This window comes from Protomyctophum bolini (assembly GCF_963924005.1).
Source record: "Protomyctophum bolini genome assembly, chromosome: 13".
NCBI lineage: Eukaryota > Metazoa > Chordata > Actinopteri > Myctophiformes > Myctophidae > Protomyctophum > Protomyctophum bolini.
Window position 1 is genome coordinate 33,826,217 of NC_137874.1, and position 22,500 is coordinate 33,848,716.

A 22,500-nucleotide genomic window follows, 5' to 3' on the forward strand; every position below is an offset into this window, starting at 1 on the left:
CAGTGGTGAAAAACAGAAGAAAAAAATAAAAGCATCAACAGCCATGCCTTTGGTTTCGCCTCATCGTAGCGGCATGCCGTTGACATAATGTTTACTTAATGGATGCTTAATTGGAACCAGTATTCCACGACTTGATTTGGGATTAATATGATTCTGTGGGGACTGTGTGGGACCCTGGGAGTTTGGATGGCACTCTCTCTGCTCCCTTCTCTTGTGCTTGTTTATGACGGCCCGTATTAAGAGTTATGGCTTTTATTTTGGTGACTGAAGACACTAAGGCTGGAGAGACTTATTAAAAAACATACTAATGGGGATGAACGATAGAGAGAGGGAGAGAGAGAGAGAGAATGACACACGTCCCCTTGGAGACTTGCAAGGGACCGCAGAGCATTGGGTCCTTTGGGGTCCTGACAATGGGCTGACTGTGCATGTGCCTGTAAATCTGCCGTCGTCTGGATGGGAGATACGGCGAGGGGGCCGTTAAAACGCCACCGATGGAGTCTGCCTGTCTGTCTGTCTGTCTGTCTGTCTGCCTGGCTGGCTGGCTGGCTGACGAATGCCTGCGCCATCCTTTTCCAAATATACAAAATCAATGTGGCGTTCCACAGAGCTGTTGTTTTCTTTATTTGTTTTTTATTACAAACTAAATAAGTGACTTTGTTGCCTTGATATTGTTTGCATGCCTTTGTAATGACAACCAGCACGTATACATACATGCGGGGAGACAGTGGCTCAGGGGTGGAGTGGCCGGTAAAGCGGCCGGATGGGAACCGCGAGGTTCCAAGTTCGCTCCCCCAGAGTTAGTGTCCTTGAGCAAGACTCTGAAGTCTGAACCCCTAATTGCCCCCGATGAGCAGGTTGGTGCCTTGCATGGTTTCCTCTGCCATGGGTGTATATGAATGTGTGTATGAATGGCTGGGAGACATTGAGAGAGCATTCATCTCACAGAGTAAGACGTGCTTTCTCACATGACTTATGGCATATATTTCATTGATTTTCTTGATGCTTATCTGACCGGGTTAAAGGGAAACCTCACAGATTTTTTTCCTGTGTATTTCTTGCGTGAAATGTGGCATTGTACACAAAGTCTTGTCGAACCAAAAAAGTGAGAGTCGCTGAGTAGGGCTGCTTTTCAGATGTGATATTGTAGACGTGATATTTTCACAATTGTGGGAAAAGTGTGCGTAAACGATTCGTTGGCTGATATGATATGTAATTTTTATGTTTTTAAAGGTGAAACGGTTAAAGGCGTTGCTAAGGTGCCTGCGCGTGCATCAGCCTCAACACTGAGGCTGTGGTTGAGCGTACCAGGTGCTGCAATCAAGTGCGGTTAGCGTCTCTCTTCACTGTTTACGTGCTAACTCCCTTCCGTTATGCCGTCTTCTCTTTTGTCTCTCTCTCTCTCTCTCTCTTTTGTCACCCCCCTTTTCTGTGCTCAAACAAACCCTTCTCTCTCATCACCATTTTTCTGATAAGAGAGTGAGAGAGTGAGAGTGCAGGTCTTAACTTCCTCTGTCTGTCTGTCCGACCGCCCCCTCCCATCCCACGGCTGCTTTTGTATATGTAGTGTTTCTCACATAGATGTCATGTGTACCCACACATTGTATGAGCTACACTCACACGCGCGCACACACACACACACACACACACACACACACACACACACACACACGGACATGTTTGTATTACTATACTTGTGAGGATATTTTAAGCCATTTTATTAAGTAAGGACAGGTGCATTACACTGTCACTCAACTATAGTATAACAAATCAGTCAAAATTTTAACCCTGTCCCTAACCCCTAAACCTAAACTGCCCTCTCAGGTATACAAGTACACACACACACACACACACACACACACACACACACACACACACACACACACACACACACACGGTGAGTTCTACTACCCACTATTGCTCTAGTTTGTTTTACCTTGGACTCAATAATGACGACAGGAAGTTGACTTACCACAATAGCTGCTGTTCTCGCATATACGTACGTACATGTGTCACACACACACACACACACACACACACACACACACACACACACACACACACACACACACACACTGAAAGCAACGCAGCATGAACGTGGCCTCTGAGGGAGAAGCCCATGCAGTGTGGCACTGCCTCTGACCCAGCACCACTTCAAACACAGTCAAACTCCTGGGGTTGCATGCTGAAAATAGCAGATCTACAAGCTCACAACGTGTCACATTCGTGACACTTGCAGACCTGCTATTCACTGAGCGTGACACCGGCACGCACCCAAGTTAGAGATCCCAGTCTTTATTTTAACTGTGAGAAAGTGTAAAAGTTCCCAGCCCCCCAGCCCCCCTCCCCCCACGAGGGTCTCACACTCACGGGAGTTTGCGGCTGCAGCGCAGGTGCCTCCCCCCCCCACCCCCCCCCCCCCCCACCCCCCGCCACCCCCCCCCCCCACCTCCGCTCTCCTTCCCGCCCCTCCCCCACAGACTCCCTCCCTCTCTCTCTCTCTCCCTGTCCAAGCCAAACACAGACCCTCCCTGCTCCTTCAAGGCTGTCTCACGTTCACAACTTTCAAGTCCACCGGTAGAGAGAGAGAGAGAGAGAGAGAGAGAGAGGAAAAAAACCTGGTGCTATTTTCAGAACCAACATCAAGCTCTCTTTTTCCTCTCTCTCTCTCTCTCTCTCTCTCTCTCTCTCTCTCTCTCTGATATGTGGGGACCTAGCTGGGTTAATCCCATAAGCAGCGCAGGGCCTATTTCCAGGACCCTGATGGTTTCCAGTTGGCTCCAGACGATCACAGGAGGGAAGACCGGCAAGCAAAACCGCACTCCGCAGCACGTGCGCGAGCGTGCGCGCTGTGTGTGCACGCGTGTGTCTCATGAAAGCTCAATTGAGGGTCTTCCAAATCCAGAGCTCTATGTCTGTCTCTAGGGGGAAAAGAGCAATAGAAACAGGGAAATACACTTGGTGGTTGGCCAAGCTACCTGTCAAGGCAATTCGTCCCTTAGCTTTAAGACACGCACGAATGCACACACACACACACGCAAACGCGTACACGAACGCGCACGCACACACGGCTAGGGGAGAATGATGGGGGCCAGCGGCCATCACATATTCACAGATCAAACGTCTGATGCGTTTAGCTCTTTCATCACTATATCGTTTGAGGCGGGCAAATACATGTGTGTCCAACCTTAGGATACAAATTGGATTCCAATGACCAACAATGGGTGATAAAAGAACATTATTTATAGACGTTCAGCAACAACACGGAAACTTTAGTTTTGGGGAGAAAAACTGACAGAAATGCAGGATTGTAATAGTGATCATCTTTCACCTTCCTGCTTGTCAATTTTGACCACTTAAGCCCAATACTAATACAAATATGAATATAATGACATGCCAAAATAGGGTTGAAAGTGGTTAAATGATCACTGATTAGTTTGTCACCTGCGTGAGGTGTTGTGTTATGTGTAGGACTGTGTGTGTGTATAGTATGCATTTGATAATGTAACCATAGACTACATACTAATCTGGTTATAATTAATATTACATATCGGTGAGTGCACAGGTGGGCACGGCTGACCAAATAAGGCGTTTGAATGAATTAATTGCCATGTTTTGCGATTACATCACTGTGTGAAACTGAACATTAAAAAAGAAATCTATCTCGATTTACGGCCGTTCTCTGGTTTTATGCTTCACAAGTATGTAATCCTCAATCGTGCCAATTTAATTCAAAGACAGCTGTTTGTTGCACCTTGACCTTGTCTCTTCAAAGTTGAATATAACCAGAGCCTAGTACCGCCCCCCCCCTCCCCCCCCCCCCTCCTCCAGGCTCACAGAGCAACAATAACATCATTACATTCATACATATCCTTATAGCAACAAGGACAATGAAACCCATACTCAGCAGGGGAAAGTAACTAAGTGCATTTACTTAAGTACTGTATTCAAGGTATTTGCACTTTGCCTGGGTATTTCCAAATTCCCAGTACTTTTGCTTCTATACTCCACTATACATCTCAGAGGCTATAATATTGTACTTTTATCCCACTACATTTATTTGAAAACTTTAGTTACTAGGTAAATTTTGATTAAATGTATGTATAACATAGTATACATTTGAAAACTTGAAATTGGATATTGTGCATAATTAGTACTTTTGGCACTTTAAGTAGGCCTACATTTTGATACCACTACTTTTGTACTTTTACTCGAATCAATTTTGAATTCCCGACTTTTACTTGTAACAGACTATTTCCATTACCTGTGTGTGTGTGTGTGTGTGTGTGTGTGTGTGTGTGTGTGTGTGTGTGTGTGTGTGTGTGTGTGTGTGTGTGTGTGTGTGTGCGTGTGCGTGTGGGCATGTTCTATAAGATGAGACCTTTATTGATCCTGCATGCGGGGGGGTTCAAAAGGATCGTCTTAGATGTACAGTCCAACACCTGCACATGTGTGGATGTGCACTAGCCTTTGTTCAGGCCTATATATTTATTATTATTGTGTACATTATGTATTGGCCCTGCCGCTAAAAGATCAGCACTGTGGTGATTTGCTGTATATATATATTTCATAGCTACTTAGAGGTGTGTCATGGACGTTATAATGTTCTGTTCTGTAATGTGACTAATGTACGATGTGGTTTTGAAGTGGCATTTTATTTCTGCCTCTTGGCCAGTTCCCACTTGTGAAAGAGACGCAGTCTCAATGTGTTTTTACTGGTTAAATAAAGGTTAAATAAAAAATAAAATAAATAAATACAGCTGAGTAGTACAGTACTACTGTAGCGAGCACACACACACACACACACACACACACACACACACACACACACACACACACACACAGTAATGTACAATTGTGTGTAAGGTGGTAGCAGGTCAGCATGTAATTATAGTGGTAACAGTGGTGTGTGTATGTTGGCCTGCATGCATCAGTGTACAAATGGTACTATACTATAGTGTGTAGGGGGCTATCGCTGTGTGTGTGCGTGAGTGTGTGTGTGCATGTCAGGGTGTAGTCTGCTTCCCTTCCTAGATGGGTATCAGATGGGGCGGATTAGGACTGCTACTTTCTCGGAGCATGTGCGTGCGTGCGTGCGTGCGTGCGTGCGCGCTCGCTCGCGTGTGTGTATGTGTGTGTGTGTGTGTGATCACACCCATGTGTGCTGGGCTGCCTCATGCGGCTGACGAGGCTCCAGCTGGTCTGGGTACAGCCATGGGTACAGGGAGGGGGGGAGGAGGAGGGTGCAACCCGCTCCACTTTACTTTAGTTTACTTTAGTTCAGTTCAGTTTAGTTGGGATGACTTTAGGCCTAGTTTAGTTTAGTCGTGTACTCGGGGGGTGGGGGGGGGGGAGGGGGGTAGGGGCATGCCCTGGGGGGGTCCAGGGCATCCCCGGCTAAATGGTTCATACTTAGGAACCAAATGGAACCTCATAAACCAAATGGAACCTCATGGGTCTGTAATTCTGAGAGTGTACAAATGGAACGATGGAATGGAACTGTGAGTGTCTGAGAACCGAGGATGAATCCATGATGACTATAACCACTTGAACCCTGCATTGGTGGAACACTTGCCAAAGAAATAGCAGATCTACAAGCTTGCTGCGAGCTAGATCAGCTAATTTTTGGCAATGAGATTTGGTGTAGAGCGGGAAGAAGTGAGGACCAAGTACAGAGCCGGGCCCAGTCAGTCAAGTATAGAGGGATTACGTGGCTATGGTAGGCGAGTCTCTCTCTCTCTCTCTCTCTCTCTCTAACAGACTCTCTAACAGAGAGAGTGTGTGTGCGTGCGTGCGTGATAATTGCTTACAAAAAGACCACGTGTCAGTATTGTGTCAGTTCAAAGCTACCACAGAGACGGACCCCATGCTGGCATTCCAAAGAAGTGATGATGTTGAAGACAGCCAATAATGAGTCAGTCATTCAGCAGTCACTCAATCGGTTAGAATAGCCAGGCAGCAAAGCCAGCCGAGAAGGAAGGAAGGAAGGAAGGAAGGCAGTCAGTCAGTCAGTCAGTCAGTCATTCAATTAGTCAATCAATCAGTCACTTACTTCAACGGTCCGAAAACAACACAAAAATGTGTAATCAGTCACTCGGCCAATCATACTCATTTCACCATGAGAAATAAAAACACCAGTACATATGCTGCGCCTCAACTCCACTGTGAAACGAAATGGTCTGCATTTCATTTTGTGCATTTAAGTGCTTGACGACGTGCAATACATTCACCCATTCTCTCATGAGCGGCCGACCGGCGGCAGAGGGAACAATGCAAGGTATCCAACCTGCTCTCCGGGAGCTGTCGGAAGGCGGTTAAGCGTCTTGCTCAAGGACACGTGGTTGACTCTGCGCCAGGAAGGGCTGGCGATGGAACCGGGAACCTTCTGGTTCCCAAACGGTTCGGCTGCTCTAGTTTCTCCTGAGCCGCTGAGATTACAGGATGAACAGGCTGCAGTTTGATGGGACGGTTTGTGTTCCCCTTTAAACTGCCCTGCGTCCGACACAGCGGCAACAACAATATGGCAAGTTCTGTTCCAACGTCCAGAAATACACATGGAAAAACGTGCACGTGCAAAAGTGCAGGCATGCGAGATGGGAATCCCCATCCAACGTTATACGCACTGTGCACATGACAAGAAAGTTAGCCACCAAAACACACACATGGTAGGAAGGCTCCAAGTGCACACACTCGTATACTTGAATGTGTGCCCATGAGCACACAGACGCACACACACACACACACACACACACACCTCGTTCTAGGCGGAGAGTGTAAACAGCTCGTAAAGTTCCTCGCAGGGAGAGATGAAAGACAGGCAACACATGGCAAATGGTCTTCTACGGTTGTACTTGGCACTCAGACAGACTCAGTGTGTGTGCGTGTGCGTGAAGGTGCGTGCGTGCGTGCATTTGTTTTGAATTCACAGCAAACATAGACAGTGCAGTATGCATTCCCAGGGAATGAAGGAGGCTGAAGGAGAGGTTTAGAGATAGTGACATTGGTTTTCTTTTTTTTCTTTCTTTTTTACAGTTGACGAACTGTTGACGGCATCTGTGTTTTAACTGCGAAGGATTTATGATGTCTTTGTGAGTTTTCACCTGGGCTAACCCTATGATATGTCAGCGGTGGTCTGCTATCACACCGATTCATTACAACGTTGATTTATTGACAGCATTAATTAACTAACGCTGTTAATCTGCAGCCAAGTGCATGGAGAACAGCTCACAAGTAGTCTCGTGTGGCCAGACAACTATTCAGACAACTAACTGTTTCTGCTAAGCAGCAAGCTATATATTCTTAGATGATTTCTATTCATATATTAGGATAAATTTGCGCGACTGTAAAGACGCAGCGGAAGTGGGGGAGGAGGCTTCACTTCCGCTTTATTGCTTACTCATGACAGAGCTTCCGTTGCTCCAAACTGTATGACGGAAGCATTTGAAAATTGCGAGGGGCAACAATCTGAATCTGGCCACAAGACTTACATAAAGTGTACATATTAGAATCCACTTGCCCTGCCAACACACTCACGCAGCACGCACATACACAATTTGTTCACCCAAACACTTATGCATGTAATGCATGTATACAACATGGGATGAACAAGCAACCCGTCTCTCACTCTCTCTCACACACACACACACACACACACACACACACACACACACACACATAGCCCTGGGTTATCCTAATTCATGAACCCCCTTTAAGTCAAATCCATTCTACCGCCTACCTATTATATTATATGGGAGAATCTCAGGTCATCGTGACTCACAAGGAGCCTGGCGGTGTCTCCATGCAGCCCTCAACACGTTTAGTGTTTTTGAGCGGTGCCTCCGCTCCATTACGCAGCTATGTGTGTCCCTATGTATACATGTCCCTGCATGCGTCTGTCCGAGCACGGAAAGCTGCAACACACTGAACTCTGTCATTTCTCGACCGTTTGGGACGCGGGAAGGCTCGCCGTAACCGGGCCACCCCCATTGGCGTGTTCCTGGGGGTCTGGATGTTCCAACTCTGGCATTTCTCAAAGATTTTTTTCCAAAAAGAATCAAAGTACAGTACAGAGCACAGTTTACACTACAGTACAGTAGCCTAATTATAACAATAAATGTATAGTTGCACCGCTCAGTTCACACAGGTGTGATTTATTTTTTTCATATTTTGAAGTTGGAAATCTGTTATTCATGGAGAGCAAGAGAGCTGTACGACAAATGATAACTTGGGCTCAAAGGCTTAATCAAAGCCATCACATCCTCGGCCAGTCTTGATCTAACCACACTTATACAAGTAGGTGGGAGGGGGTCTTTTCTTTCTTTGATGAAAAGTACAGGCTACATTTGACTCTGTGTGCGTGCGTGCGTGCATGTGTGCGTGCGTACGTGCATGTGTGCATACTGTAAAGTCTGACTAATCCATGAAGGTGGTGACACGGTATTGTGAAAGTGGATCTACAGCTACAGGAAATCAAAGAAGACTTTAATTCCAAAAGGTCAAATGATCTCATGAGACTAAATCTCTCTCTCTCTCTCTGTCTCTCTGGCACACATGCACGCACAGTCGCACACACACACGCACAAAGGATTTGACTATCATCTGGAGTCCCACCGTTTGTGGTGGGACTCCAGATGATAGTCAAATCTTTTGTGCGTGTGTGCGAGAGAGGGAGAGGGAGATTTTGTCTCAAAAGTGTCAACTTTTGAGTTGAAGAAAGTATTGGTTTTCCCCGTCTCTACTCTTGATGCCCCCAGCCTCATGATGTCGTCCAGGTCATGAAACAGGTTCTACAGGCTGGGTGGGGGTCAACTGAATGAATGTGACTTTGGAATTTGGATCCATGGCGTTATTCTGAACGCATGAAAATTGTGTCCAAAATAGTGTTTAACATACCAGTAGTAAAAATCACACCCGTGTGAAGTCAGGGGCGCGCTTATCATCATACATCAACTCATTCCGGCCAATCACAATTTGCATCCTCACTTTCGTCCTCAATGTTTGCGTTTACACAATGTTTAAAGCTGGCCATTCATTGTCAATATAGCATTCAATGTAAACCCTCAAAGCTGGACATAGGAGCGCCCCTCAAAAACAGGCCCATTTGTGACAGAGCGGCACAATGTCAATACAGACAGGTACAGGGAGGGGTTTGGTCACGGCCCGTTCAGCTCCACTTTGAGATGCTCCATTGAGCAGAGAGAGAGGGCGGGGGAGGGGGGTCTTTAAAGGTTATTTGCACAAACAGACTGTGAAGGAAGTTGCCTATACTTGAATAGCCAACAGACCTGTAAACCTGCAGTTACGTAGAAATGTGTATACGTGGGTGCGTGCATGTGTGGCTGCGTGCGTGGCTGCGTGCGTGGCTGCGTGCGTGCGTGGCTGCGTGTGTGCGTGCGTGCGTGTAACTATTTTTAGATCATGTTTGAGTGCACGACCGTGTTGTCATTTATTAACTATCGACTGAGAATGGCTGCATCTGTGCATCCTGGACCAGCATACACTGAACACACACACGCGCCACCCACCCATGTACAAACACACGCACACACACACACACACACACACACACACACACACACCACAATATACCCTGCTCTGTAGGTCAGTGAGTCACCTGGGCGCCACACACACACACACACACCGTGTAAAAGACCTCCCAAACAAACAAAGAGCAGTTTCTGGTTGAAACTTGTCGCTCCCTTTGAGAAAAACACTCTCTGAAAGGGTCTGCGTAGTGCGTACAGTAACACACACGTGCTCTCTCTCTCTCTCTCTCTCTGTCATCCATGCCTCTCTCTCCCCCGAGTGTCCCAGCCCAAAATGACCTGTGTAAGCCGTTATGTAATGACTTCCAATGAGACCTCCCCCCTCCCTAAAGCCCAGGAGAGGACGGGAGGAGAGGAGACTATAAAAGCAGCAGTCATTCATTCGTTCCTTCGGAGCAGATGCTTCCACCACCTCCGTCCGCTCCTTTCATGGCATCCAACAAACACCAAGCGAAGCCGCACGTTGTTAAATTGTGCACGTTTTTTGCACACGTCAAATGTTTGTTTTTTTGCCGTGTGGGTTCGCGTGCGATTTAAGCTTTATTTTAACATGCAGGTGCTACCGGCTGACATTAGAAAATACCCCCCGTTGATTTTAACGACACACGAACATCGATGAGAGAGGGAGTTGATGTTTTATTTGATTCGTCTATGGGCACACAGCTTGTGTGTGTGTGTGTGCGTGTGAAAAATGAAGAAATCATTCAAACAAACCCACACTTCCACTGTCAACACCTGTCTCTGCTCCTCTCCTGTTTTCCTCATCTCTCTCTCTCTCTCTCTCTCTATCTCTATCTCTCCCTCCGCCGGAAAGAAATAAGTGGATGAATAATTACAGGTATAAACACCGCGGGGGAATCCTATGGGTTTTTCCCCCCTTCTGCTCGTCCTTCTGATATTCTTTTAACGTTTCCTAAACTGTCGGCAGAGCGGGTTTCTCTCCAGGCGTCTTCAAAGCCCGTCACTTCAAAGCCGGGAAGGCGACGAGGACACCTCTTACCCCCGCCCCCCCTCCTTCCCCAGTTCTCTCACAGGACTCCTGCTTATACCTCTCTGTTAAACATATTTCTCTTGCTGTTTATTTCTCTTTAAGCTTGCTAACTCATCACTCAGTATTTATGTATCATCTCTCTCTCTCTGATTTCACATTGGCCACTAATAAAAAGTATATAGAAAGTAATATATTATATATATCTAGACATCACAAGAGATGTGCTCATCACTTTTCAAGAAAGATTTCATTCAGCATGGGAAAACAAATCAACAAACTAACTAATAAAGTCTTGGTCGACTAAGACAAAACCCACCAAGTAATTGATTATTCAACTATGAGGGGATCCGCCCATACTGTACAGGTCACGTCCAAAACCAGATAACAAAAAATATTTGCAACGGTTATTTCTTAAAGCCATAAATCAACAGTGAATAAGGCATGGCTGTATTATTCATATAATCAATATAGTGCGAGTCGTCCTCCCATGTGAAGGATGAACGGTTTACGACAACACTATTCATGTTATTGTTTCCTCTCCGTCACGGCATGAACAGCGAGCATTTCAGTCTCCTTACAATTTGCTCTGTGACTTCTCAAGGTCAGATTATGCGCACAATGCATACAGCTGTCATCCTCATGTTTGGCTGACAGCTGTGAAATGGTCTTTCACTGATCAGCCACCTCATGTCAATCGGTAATCTCGAAGTTAATCTGCCATAATCTCCATTTACACTCTGCACAACAATGGAGAATTCAAAGTCTCCCTTTTCTTGGAGCAGATTGCTACTGTCGTATTGTACGGTCTCCATTAGACTGCACTGAATCCTGAATTAAGTCTTACATAATCCTTTTACTCATTGAGTAAATCTGGGGGCGGCCTATAGGAGATATGTATAATTTCACTGCTGCAGAGTCCGACATACAAGACTATTTTGAACCTAGAAAGGAAAAAAAGATGTTTGTGGTTGTCATCCGACAACAGTGGCCTTGGCCAGCGCAGCCGAAAGCCGCTTTCCTCCTTTTAGGCCCCCGTAAATCCAGGGGCCCCGCTTCTTATCGGAGGCAGTCAGAGACGGAATGAGGGGCCCGGCACTGCCTAGGCCCCACAGCCCCTGGTGTCGCTATGAAGGGAGAGGATTAGGAAGCCCTAAGCCTGTGTTGCTGCTATTGTTTACCCAGGGACTACAGGGGGGGGCTGGATGAACAACCCCCTTGTCAACACTGCTGCACAATGAAAGACAAGTAAGTGGCAAGATCCTTCAGACTTAAGACATATTGTACACACACACACTCCCTTTGATAGAGGACTGGCTGTGTGTATGAAGAGAAGAGAAGAGAAGAGAAGAGAAGAGAAGAGAAGAGAAGAGAAGAGAAGAGAAGAGAAGAGAATTATCCACGTGACACTGGGGTTTGCATGCTGCAGTAGACGCCAACAATTAACCCACCTGATCACGGCTAATAATACTGAATTCCCAAATAATCACTGAGATGTCTCAAACACTGTGACCTTTCACAGATGTCGAACCATCTCATTAACCCTTTCCTTCCTGGAAATGAAACTTGATTACCGCAGGAATTCCCCGTGTTGATAAGACGGCACTCTAGATGCTATAACCTATAAGTCCTTTAATGAAACAATTAGGACTTCATGGCGTGACCATGATGCTCCACAAAAACATCATTGTGCAGTGAGACATGACGGAAGTGTAGTCCTGTATACATTTATAACGCACTCTCAATAATGTCTCAACTGGAGTGCTGTACTCCAGTTGAACCGGCGACCTCTAAACGGCGTAACCAGCGGGTCTCGGGGGTGGTGATAAACATGGGACTTCCTCAGACATAAAACCAATTGACCCGAGACAATGGATACAGTTCAGTCAGGTCGGGGCAACTGCGGGCGTGCTTCAGAAAGTCGGTCACATCCTCTATCGATACGTCGTTGCCATGTGAGATCACGACTGGAGAGAGTGTGTCATGTCTTCGTTTGACCTCAGCCTCCACATCAGAGTGTTCCTCTGGTCTCTGTGGCGGTCAGTGCATTTGCATGCCTAATGTCGGGATACGCAGCACTTTGCCATCATTGGATGATCAGGCCGTCCACGGAATCACTTTTTCCATTATTCTGATGAGCGCGTTGTGCGACCGCATGACAAACCTAAGCCTCAATGGAAAGACATAAATTCTAAGTGGCGACTAATGAACCTACAAATCAAGCCCGGCGCACTACCGTCCCGCTGAGCGATGACAGTGAGTGAACGCTGTCCCTCCAGAAAAGGCTCGCTGACAGGATTCCAACACCAGACCAACTACTACAATGGCAGAAAGTGGTACATCCCTCGAACAGAAACCACTACAGAGCAACTTCTCCGTTTCACTCCCCATTTTCTCGCACTCTCTCTCATACCCCCTTCTCTCCTCGTCCTCTGTTTTTTGTGCAGTACAGCTAATCAAACTGATCGATTATAAAAGATTATCAATAATTTATTGATTATTATAATAATGAATTAATAGTTGGTCCCTAAAACTATCATAAATAGTGAAAATATTGTTCACAGCACGGCACATTGCAACAGTTTGTGAGCTTTCAGATCCACCCTCTCTCTCACACACGCTCACTTCAAACAACAAACCTGAAGAAAAAACAAATATGCACATACAAGCCATGTCACGAATCTGGCATGCATTTTCAGGAACAAACACAAACAGCGTGAATAAACATGTACACATGCATACATACATTCAGCACACACGCACATCAAAGCCCACATACATATACCGTACATACATACCCCGCGTAGGCAGAATCTTGAAGACAGACAACGTGCGTGCATACATGCAAACAAATACAAACGCACACCAACTGTACACACACCACATCGCCGGCTTACATTACAGATTAAGGCTTTACTGGGATAGAAAGAACTGAGGGAGATCAACCCCATCTGGGAGTCTCACAAATGCCTCTCTTTGGTTACTTTCTCAAGAAAAAGGACAATGACAGATATACATTAACACAAGGGCACAGTTCACTTCCATGTCCTATGACATCTTGCAATGGGGTTTTATCACTGTCTCTCGGATTAGAAGAAAGAACCCCCTCCCTCCCCAAAGTGTTCTGTTCCTCTGCAAACATACATGACTCGTGAATAGAGAGATTATAATGTTTTATCTCTCTCAAATGTGAGAACTAAGGATTGCTAACATTAATAACACAATAATATGGCAGTGTGATTAAATGGTCTGGGTGTCTCTGTTCCTTAATGAGACAATCTGCTGCGCGTCGGGGCCTTTTCATTTGGCAACGAACCGGCAAATCTTTGCAGGACAAAAGCAGACTACATTTTGATTTTAACCTCAACAGGGTTTTATTCAATATACTTCTATCAAATGCAACAATACTAATTGTCAATTCGTGATTGAGAAAAAAGTAAACCCATCGTCCCGTGCTGCAAGTCACCGCCCTGTCTCTCTCAGTCTCTTTCTACTCACTGTCAGTTTCAAATCCAAGAAGAGAATGCAAAGAAAAGAAGAATGGGGGGGAAGAAAATAGCTAAATTAATCCCATTCAGAAAACTATGACAAATACAGAAAGGCTGATATAAGTTAAATAAATCTGCCTAGCGTGGCTGCAAGAGGCGAGGAAAAGTGGAGACAGACAAGTGATATTTTATATTTCCTCCTTTTGCCTCAATACAGTAAAGCAAGCCGACAAACCCCTTGCATGTTAACAAGCAACTAGCAGCCGTAGGGAACGTGAGGGCAACACACAGAGGCCCCCCGAAGGAACAGCGTAGGGAACGTGAGGGCAACACACAGAGGCCCCCCGAAGGAACAGGCGTGCGTGATAGAAATGTATTAGATAAAGAGATGAGAGCCGGGGAGGCCAGGAATGGACCATTTATTTTTCTTCTTGTTGTTACAGTCACTTTAACAAGTCGTTGTTCATCGCCTCGTCCTGCGTAAACATCACGAGACCACGGAGCAGCAACGCTAAACAGCCCTGTCATGTCAGTCCATGTCAGAACTCCCAAACCCTGCAGTTTCCCCGTCCCTCCTGCCCAGTGCGGCTGAGCATCCATAATCACCACCCCTACCTCAGGGCCTTTCAAGTGGCAGGTAGACTGGGGCCAGATATGCTGCTACCGCCTTGCTACCAGACCCCTAATTACAAGGGAAGCAGCAACAAGTGAGCATTGTGTGGAGCCTTCAAGACACATGAGGGAAAGAAAGTGCTCTTTATCTTGTATACCCCCCCCCCCCACACACACACACACACACACACACACACACACACACACACAAACACACTAGGAGCCATGAAAAGAAAAGCAATCGCTGAGAATCTCTGTGGTTGGCACTCCAAGGTTGTTGAGGATAACGCCAACCGTGGTGAAGGGTATAGGAGAGGAGAGCATAGAAGAGGAAGAGCAGAGCAATGAGCATAGCAGAGGAGAGGAGAGCATAGCATAGCATAGCATAGCAGAGGAGAGGAGAGGATGAAAAAGGAGAGCAGAACAGAGGAGAGGAGAGGAGGGGAGGGACAAAAAGACAGAATGAAAATAAAAGCCAAGCCAGAGTATAAAACAAGACAGGCAGACGCACAGTTCTGCTGTAAGTGGAGGGTGAAGGAAGTGGAGACACATTGATGAGCCAGACATACCATTACGCTTTGCTCACATTGTTTGTCTGACACCATGCCGGATGTGCCATGTTATGCAACGACAACTATGAGCAGAGTACGGTGGTAAAACTCTTAAAGAACTTTTCCAAGTAAATACGAGCTTACTCCCTCTCTCGTATTCTCCATCAAATTATAGGATGGGGTGATAAGTACTTACTTGGCACAGCATGGCGAATACAATGGGACATAGACGTTGACGTGCACACAGAAATGAGGTTTAGCGTGGACGCGCCCACGTGCATTTAACATGTAAAGTGTGGAAGCCCTTTTCCAAGCGAGCGCTGCGTGAGCACACACACACACACACACACACACACACACACACTCTTTTATAGTGGAAAAGGGAGGCCCCTAAAAGTGCAAGTTGCCATTGTGATATTTTCTCCTGAAAAACAAAAACTTCAAAGGCCACTTTTTAATCAATGGAGACTGCTGTATTTTGAAAAGCACTAAAGAAAGTTCAAAGCCTCACTGTCATTTTAATCTCCTAGAAAACGTGAAACGGTACATTCATACGCACGCTTTATGAAGATGTCCCCTGTGCAATAATGACTGTTTTATGGCACCATGGGGGGATATTTCTAGAAGCTGGAGTATTCACTGTGACAAAGAATCGTATATAATCACACCCATTCACGTCTGAAAGAATTTGTCCAATTAAGCTTGGCTATTGGTCCTAATGGCTGTTCAGCCAAGCTGTCTGCTATACCAACTAATCAGTACATTCTGATTATTTGTAATAATTTGTAGTACAATTCTCCAAAGGGTGTGAAATTGTGATACAGAGCCGTAAATATACAACCTCTATTTAGAGAGTGACAAGCTGTTATAATCCACACATACGGGAAATATTCACACCACGTCTCGTGACGTGCACGTCAGTCATCATACAGTATTCAGACAAAAACAGTTTTCAACTTTTTCCCACATGAATCTGCGGCTACTTTATTCGACTTGACTCGATTTTAAGTGCCGTTTTGTTTTATGAGACGGGGTGGGCGTGGGGGTGGGGGATAGAGGACCAGTTCGGAACACTTGTAAAGTTCTCCGCTGAATTGCAGTGACATCCGTGTAATCCCATTGATCTCGTATTCTAAGTGCGTCGCCGACGCAAGTCTGCGCATCAATGTCATATTATATCGCTGTGTCAAATTACAGGCACGCGGTAAAACACGGAGCCCCGAGCAAACGAAGCGGGTGATTCTGGTTCTGTTCTGTGGTGCTGGTGGAGGTGAATTCTGGTATAGGAGGACGGCGAACGGACCAACTGCTCAACCCACTCTAAAAACACCATGTGTTCTGAATGTAGTCTCAACACGCACTTCATCACATGACAACCATGCACTCTCGGCTTACGTTACAGTATAATAGAAGAGGAAACACCTTGTTTAGTATGTTTTGGGGTTTTTTTAAAGGAGGAAACTGATCAACTGTAGTGTAGAACATTGCCAAGTTGACGTTTTCGGTCTATCAACATTCACTTCAGGCTATTGGGATTTTATTTATTTTGTTCGCATTATAGTGGGATTTAATTCAAACAGCATTATCCTCCATTGTTTGATATTAAAAGAACTTCCCACTCTACGCTGTAAACAGTTGAAAACTGTTTTGAGGCACGAGCATACTGGATTCTAAACGGGGACGAAAAAAACAACGTACCGATATGGAGACTATACAACAAATAGCAGATCTACAAGCTCACACTGCATCTACAAGCTCACTCGGGGTGATATGTGACCATGTGTAATGAAGCCAGACAGACAGAAAGACAGACATACAGACAGACATACACAGTTTGAACTTACCGATGGTGACCCTGAGCTGTTTTGTAGGTAGGGGTCTGGCAGCATCAGGAACGGGTAGCTTTGGTACGTCTTATACATGCCTCCATCTTGCTTAGACACTGTGGCGTCAGTGAGACACAGCAAGTAATACAAGAAGGAAAAAAATCATTAGTCAATTAAGTCACCTTTATTTGTAGTCTTATAGCACGTTTAAAATCAACAGAAGTTCTTCCCATTTCAAACAAACCTCATGCAGACCTCAAAATTAGAGGCCACATAGAAAACCATTTTTAAATAAAACGTAAGAGATTAGGAGAGGATAAATTGGCAGCAGCATTACTGAACATTTTGCTTTGGCAATAAATAAATAAAATGCTTATCGTGTTTTGTAATTGAAAAAAAACAACTTGCTGAAACTGAAACTCAAGTTGTTTTTCAGGCATTGTGTTTTTGGGGGTTTTGTTTTACTCTCAGAGTTGCAGACTACCAGGGGACAGGACATTACCTTGGTGGCATTCTGTCACACTTGAAACAAAAGTCTCACAACAGTCACCTGGGGATTAACAGGGCTCAACAAGGGACGTCTCCTGTAGATGAAGTGTTATTATAACACTTACCACAATGGTCACACGGCTGCTCTTATTTATTACGCAGCCAGGTCCTACAACAAGTGGATCAGCTATAACTAGTTTATATGAAGTGGGCCTGTAGCACACACGCACACGCACACACACGCACACACACACACACACACACACACACACACCATGCACCTTCTTCGGCCATTTGAAGCCTCTCTGTCTACTCTGAACCGACAGGCTAAAACGGTAGACATGCAGGCAGCTAAAGCTTTTTTCTGTAAAAGTCAGGTCACAAGTTACTGCTAGTTGGCCACGGGTGTGAAACTCCTGTTTCACATGCATGCAGAGAGCAGTCACGTTTTTTTCTCTCCTCTCTCTCTCTCTCTCTCTCTCTCTCTCTCAACACTTCAGACCCATTTAACGCAAATTTGAAGTCGTGCTGGAAGGACTGTCAGGCTACTTTTGATGTAATTGACAAGCATTTACTTTAAAGATATATTATCCTTCTTCTTTCATTCTTAGTTCTTACCGCCGTCCAGCTGATGCTGCTCCCTGTGACTGTGCTGTTTGTCCGGGTATCCCCCCCTCTGTTCGCCCTGATGGTGGCCCCGTCTGACCGCCTGCAAAAAGTCACCCGTAAGAAAAGGTAGGATGTCATGTCATCAATATTGACAACAAACAAACAAACAAACAAACACGCGTGCGTTTTTTTGTTTCACAAAACATCAACACAAACACACAGCAGCAAGGCAACAAGTTTCCCAACAACATTAGGCTATTATTCATTATTAAGTGATGGCGCGAGTTTCGCAGCCGACGTGCTTGTCAACAGGGATGTAAAACAAGTAGTAAAAAACAATTACGATTAACACGTTTTTCCTTCCTTCCGTCCTTTTTTCCCCTTTTGGTTCTCCATTGGGGTCCAGGAACTAGTCCCGGGGTTCTACATTTACCTATAGCCTTCTAGGTGTAGGCTGTTTAATCGAGTCTGACTTTTACTTTGGAGATACGCAAATGTCAAAATCGATCATTAAAAAAAAATATATACAATTATACACTATATATAGTCTTGATCCGCGGCTATAAATCAACCCTAACAACGTAGTTAAGGGGTCCTTGAAAATGTCGGCAAAAAGTTTTAAGAACCTTGGATCATAGTATTTGATCGATTTTGACATTTGCCTATCTACGATCAAGCAAAAGTCAGACTTATCATTATGATGATAAGACAAGTCTTCTTGATACAACTCCCAAGCTAGCTTTCTTTAAATTAACACACACACACACACACTCATTGATTCCTTCACCCACACACACTCTCTCAATCTCCCCGTGCGTGGCGTGCCACCTACCGTTGCGTTCGGACTTTGATTTATTTCCGACTCGTTCACCAGGGAGGACTTGAGGTCGGCCAGGTCTCTCTCCGTGAACGCGTTCTCCTGGTGGATCTTCTCCTCCTGCTCGCCCTCGTCTTTGAACGCGATCATCTCATCGTTGGCTCCCAGGTCGTCTCCTCCGCCGCTGCTCAGCTGAGGCATGTTGCAGTCAGAGCTGCTCTCAGAAGAGAAACAACCAAAAATAAAAAATAAAAAAGGATGTAATGCTCTTCCTTTGATCTCTCTCCCCGCTGGCTCAGCTCTTGAAGTCAAACTTTTCTTATTAAAATATCTCTTCTTTTTTGGGGTATAGATCGTGCCGCTCTCTCCTGTCCGGGGGACGGACGGACGAAAGAAGTGCAATCGAGAAAGTTTTTTAAAGTCTTTCTTTTTTGTTGTTGTTTGCTTGTTATACGCTGCTATAAGAATGCGATGGTTGATGGTGGTGGCCCCAGCACTGCAGCGAGTTGTGGGCTAATGTTCTCCGGCAGCAACAAACAGAGCATTTGAGCTCCAGACAAGGCGAGGAGTCCCGACATCAAAGCGGCCGAGCGGCTGATTGACACATTCAATGACTTGTTGGGGGTTGTACGATTGTTTCTACTGCAGCGAAGCCCCGGCTGCCTCTTAAAGGGACAGGACAGTACGACTGTCGACTACTACTATGCAAGTATGCATGCTATTATTATTCATGACTTTTATCACTTCGCCAAAGAAGGGGGGCGGGCGGACCCGAGGCCGATTCTACAAATGCCTTCTTGGTGCTGTCCAGACGAGGACGTATTCTGCGTTACCTGCACAAGTACTTAGCCGATCTGCCCTTTCTGCCATGCACACGCGTTTTTAGGGGACTTAACCGGTTCTTTTTAAAACCAGCTCCGAGAGTGGCAAACTTCGGAGACGTACACTTTCACGATTTTTTAAAAGTGTTCCAAAATAGCAGATCTACGAGCTTGGAGTGGGGCACACGCGCAGTGAGCTTGTAGCCTATACATCTGCTATTTTTTAGAATGGCTGACGTTAAAATAAAATACAATTTACAAATGCCCTCTAAATCAGTATAGTTCTCACACTTTAACGATTTTTCTAAATATTTTCAAAAATAGCAGCGCTGCGCCGCTGCATGGCGTGGGTCACGGCATGAGTCACGCAGATCTACAAGCTTTCAGCACTGAACAGCCAACGCTTAAAATCTAAAATGACACAGATGCTTTCCCGGTTTTAAAGGAGGAAAAAAAAGAAGCTTGTTTGCTGTGTTTACGAAAAAAATATAATTAATAACATTTGTCTTTCCAATCGTGTTAAATAGTTAAGTGGATTGTTTCACTTTCCAAAACTCCACACACGCAACTGGATTTTGAGAAAGGAAATAGTGGTGACTCGCAACTGCACACGCACACACGTCACACGTGCACACGCACGCATCCATATGAGGCCTACTCTACTGATTTTTGATACTGACTGCATTTAGCTTGCACGTGGACTTTGTCCTTATGAGATGCATAACTTTTGACTGAGAGACTGTATATTCAGACTGTTGATATATTGTATATTTTCATACTGTTCTGGTCTGTTGACAGAGATTTGTCAACAGTCAGTAAGTAAGTCAGAGAGGCTTATTGTCGGTCGGTATACAGCCAAGGGGTGATATCCCTGTTTCACAATGCGTTATAGGCTAGAGATGGAATGCTGAGGTGGAGCGCAACACCTACCATCAGCTCCCAGTACTTACCACACGACTTCAAGCTGCATGTGCTCCTCATATGCTGAGTTGGCGGTGCCCGGGATCTAACCTATGACCTTATAGTTGTGGTCGAAAGGCGAGTGCTCTATCAACTGAGCTATTCGGACACAAAGAGATTTGTATTTATTGATAGTGACTGTACACTACATTATATTTACTCATTCAGAGATCCAATGCAGGTATTTAGTGCCAGAATGTAATCTCATTATTTAATTTTATTTGATTTATTTTTTCTTTTATCTTGGTTTGTAATTGGTACCCATCAAGTGTTTACTTCTTACTGTTGTTGCTGCCATGCATGACACCTGCATTTGTCTTATTCCTATTTTTCCCCAAACATTTCTTTCAGGTATGCTGAGACTTCATGGGTCCAGAAATAGAAGAGCCCAGCGGTGGTGCTGGGGTGGCGGTGGGAGCAAACAACACCAGGAACGCATCTGCAGAGGAAGGAACGCAGGAAGAATCCAGTCTTAGGTGAGCTTAAATACCCCGTCCAACCAATTGGTCAGCTGATTGCCACGTCAGTGAATGACATGTGGGTCTTTTCTTGCATGACACTGAATGAGCCCCTCGAGTATATCTGACTGCTACGTATCATTTACAGTAATGAATGCATTTTGCGGTAAATTAATGCATTTTGTGATGGAAAATAGCTCTGTGTGATATTACCTGATTATCTAAAATGTCATATTGTGATGAAGGCATTCTGTCATATTGGAAATAATCTATATGTACACACTACACAGTACAAATAAGTGTTACTTTAACTCCTGAGAGTTCAATTAAAAGTCCAGATTTCACAGTGAAATCAACAAAATCAACTACACAGAAGTGAACAACCCAGACACAAGTATAGAGCGAATGTGGGACATTGTGTTAGAAAAACATCCGAGTGCTCAGTGAGCTCATCAATAAAAGAGCACAGCATGTTTCTGGCTGGTCGTTACATCCCCCGGATTTTGTAGCAATCTCCGCAACACACGGCGAACAGAGAAAGTGCTTGCTGCTGCAACTCCTCGATTGGACGACGGGAGAGATGCAGTTCAAAGACGGTGTAGACGTGAAGTTCCGATGTCTTATCAAACTAGCAACAACTTGCTTCTTCCCCTCGTGCCCTCCCACATGCCGATGCATTTTTAATGCTGATACAGTAGCATAGCTGGTCCTCAGACTTTTTAATTGAGAAATATTTATACACTCCCATGCTGTGACTTAATATTTGACTTAATCTGAAGTCGGTTCTTTGCCTTGAATGAGAATGATGCTCCACAGCTGGGAAACAGAATTAAATACAAACAGAAAATGTGGCTCGTATTTGCATAAAGCCGCATATTTATACAATATCGTCCATGCATATTAATACAAAGATTAAAATGAGCGTTTTTAATGTATGCAAATCTAAATTATAAATGAGTTGTTTAAACTCCTTGTTTATTCGCCTTGATTAAATATAGACAGCTGTTTTTCCAGAGAGACGACGGTCCCCTTCCCTTGCGTGCATGGGCCATGATTTGTCTCTCCACTCCATGGAAGATCTCTGTCGTTTTTTCCCCCCGCATCAGGCTGTGTTCGACTGTTCGTGCACTGCAGTCACTTTAAAATGTAACCACCTAAACCCTATATGGCTGACCGGAGTCCCTCAGGGGCCAGGGCTCTATACTTGTGTCCTTGGAACACTCACCCCAAAACACAGTTGCCCCCGTTTATTTTTCGTGGACTGCTTGCTCGCCCCCCAGCGGTTCTTGCATTCTTGTATTTGTTTTACTGAGGTTAAGTTTAGGATTAAGGCTAG

The 22,500-nt window shown here is 45.1% G+C and overlaps 1 protein-coding gene across 3 annotated transcripts in view; it reads right to left on the reverse strand.

The window, feature by feature from the left end:
- The window catches only part of tcf7 (transcription factor 7), a 72,280-nt gene extending 52,698 nt beyond the window's left edge, over nucleotides 1-19,582 (reverse strand). The window contains exons 1-3 of one of the 3 annotated variants that reach the window (XM_080779989.1): nucleotides 18,941-19,582; nucleotides 18,118-18,208; nucleotides 17,029-17,126 (exon numbers count right to left, since the gene is read on the reverse strand). In XM_080779989.1, coding sequence (XP_080636115.1) covers nucleotides 17,029-17,126; nucleotides 18,118-18,208; nucleotides 18,941-19,126 — 375 coding nt within the window. In that variant the 5' untranslated portion in view covers nucleotides 19,127-19,582. The remainder of the gene's footprint in view (nucleotides 1-17,028; nucleotides 17,127-18,117; nucleotides 18,209-18,940) is intronic. The other 2 variants (XM_080779987.1, XM_080779988.1) reach the window with 2 other exon arrangements.
- Nucleotides 19,583-22,500: the final 2,918 nt, after the last annotated feature.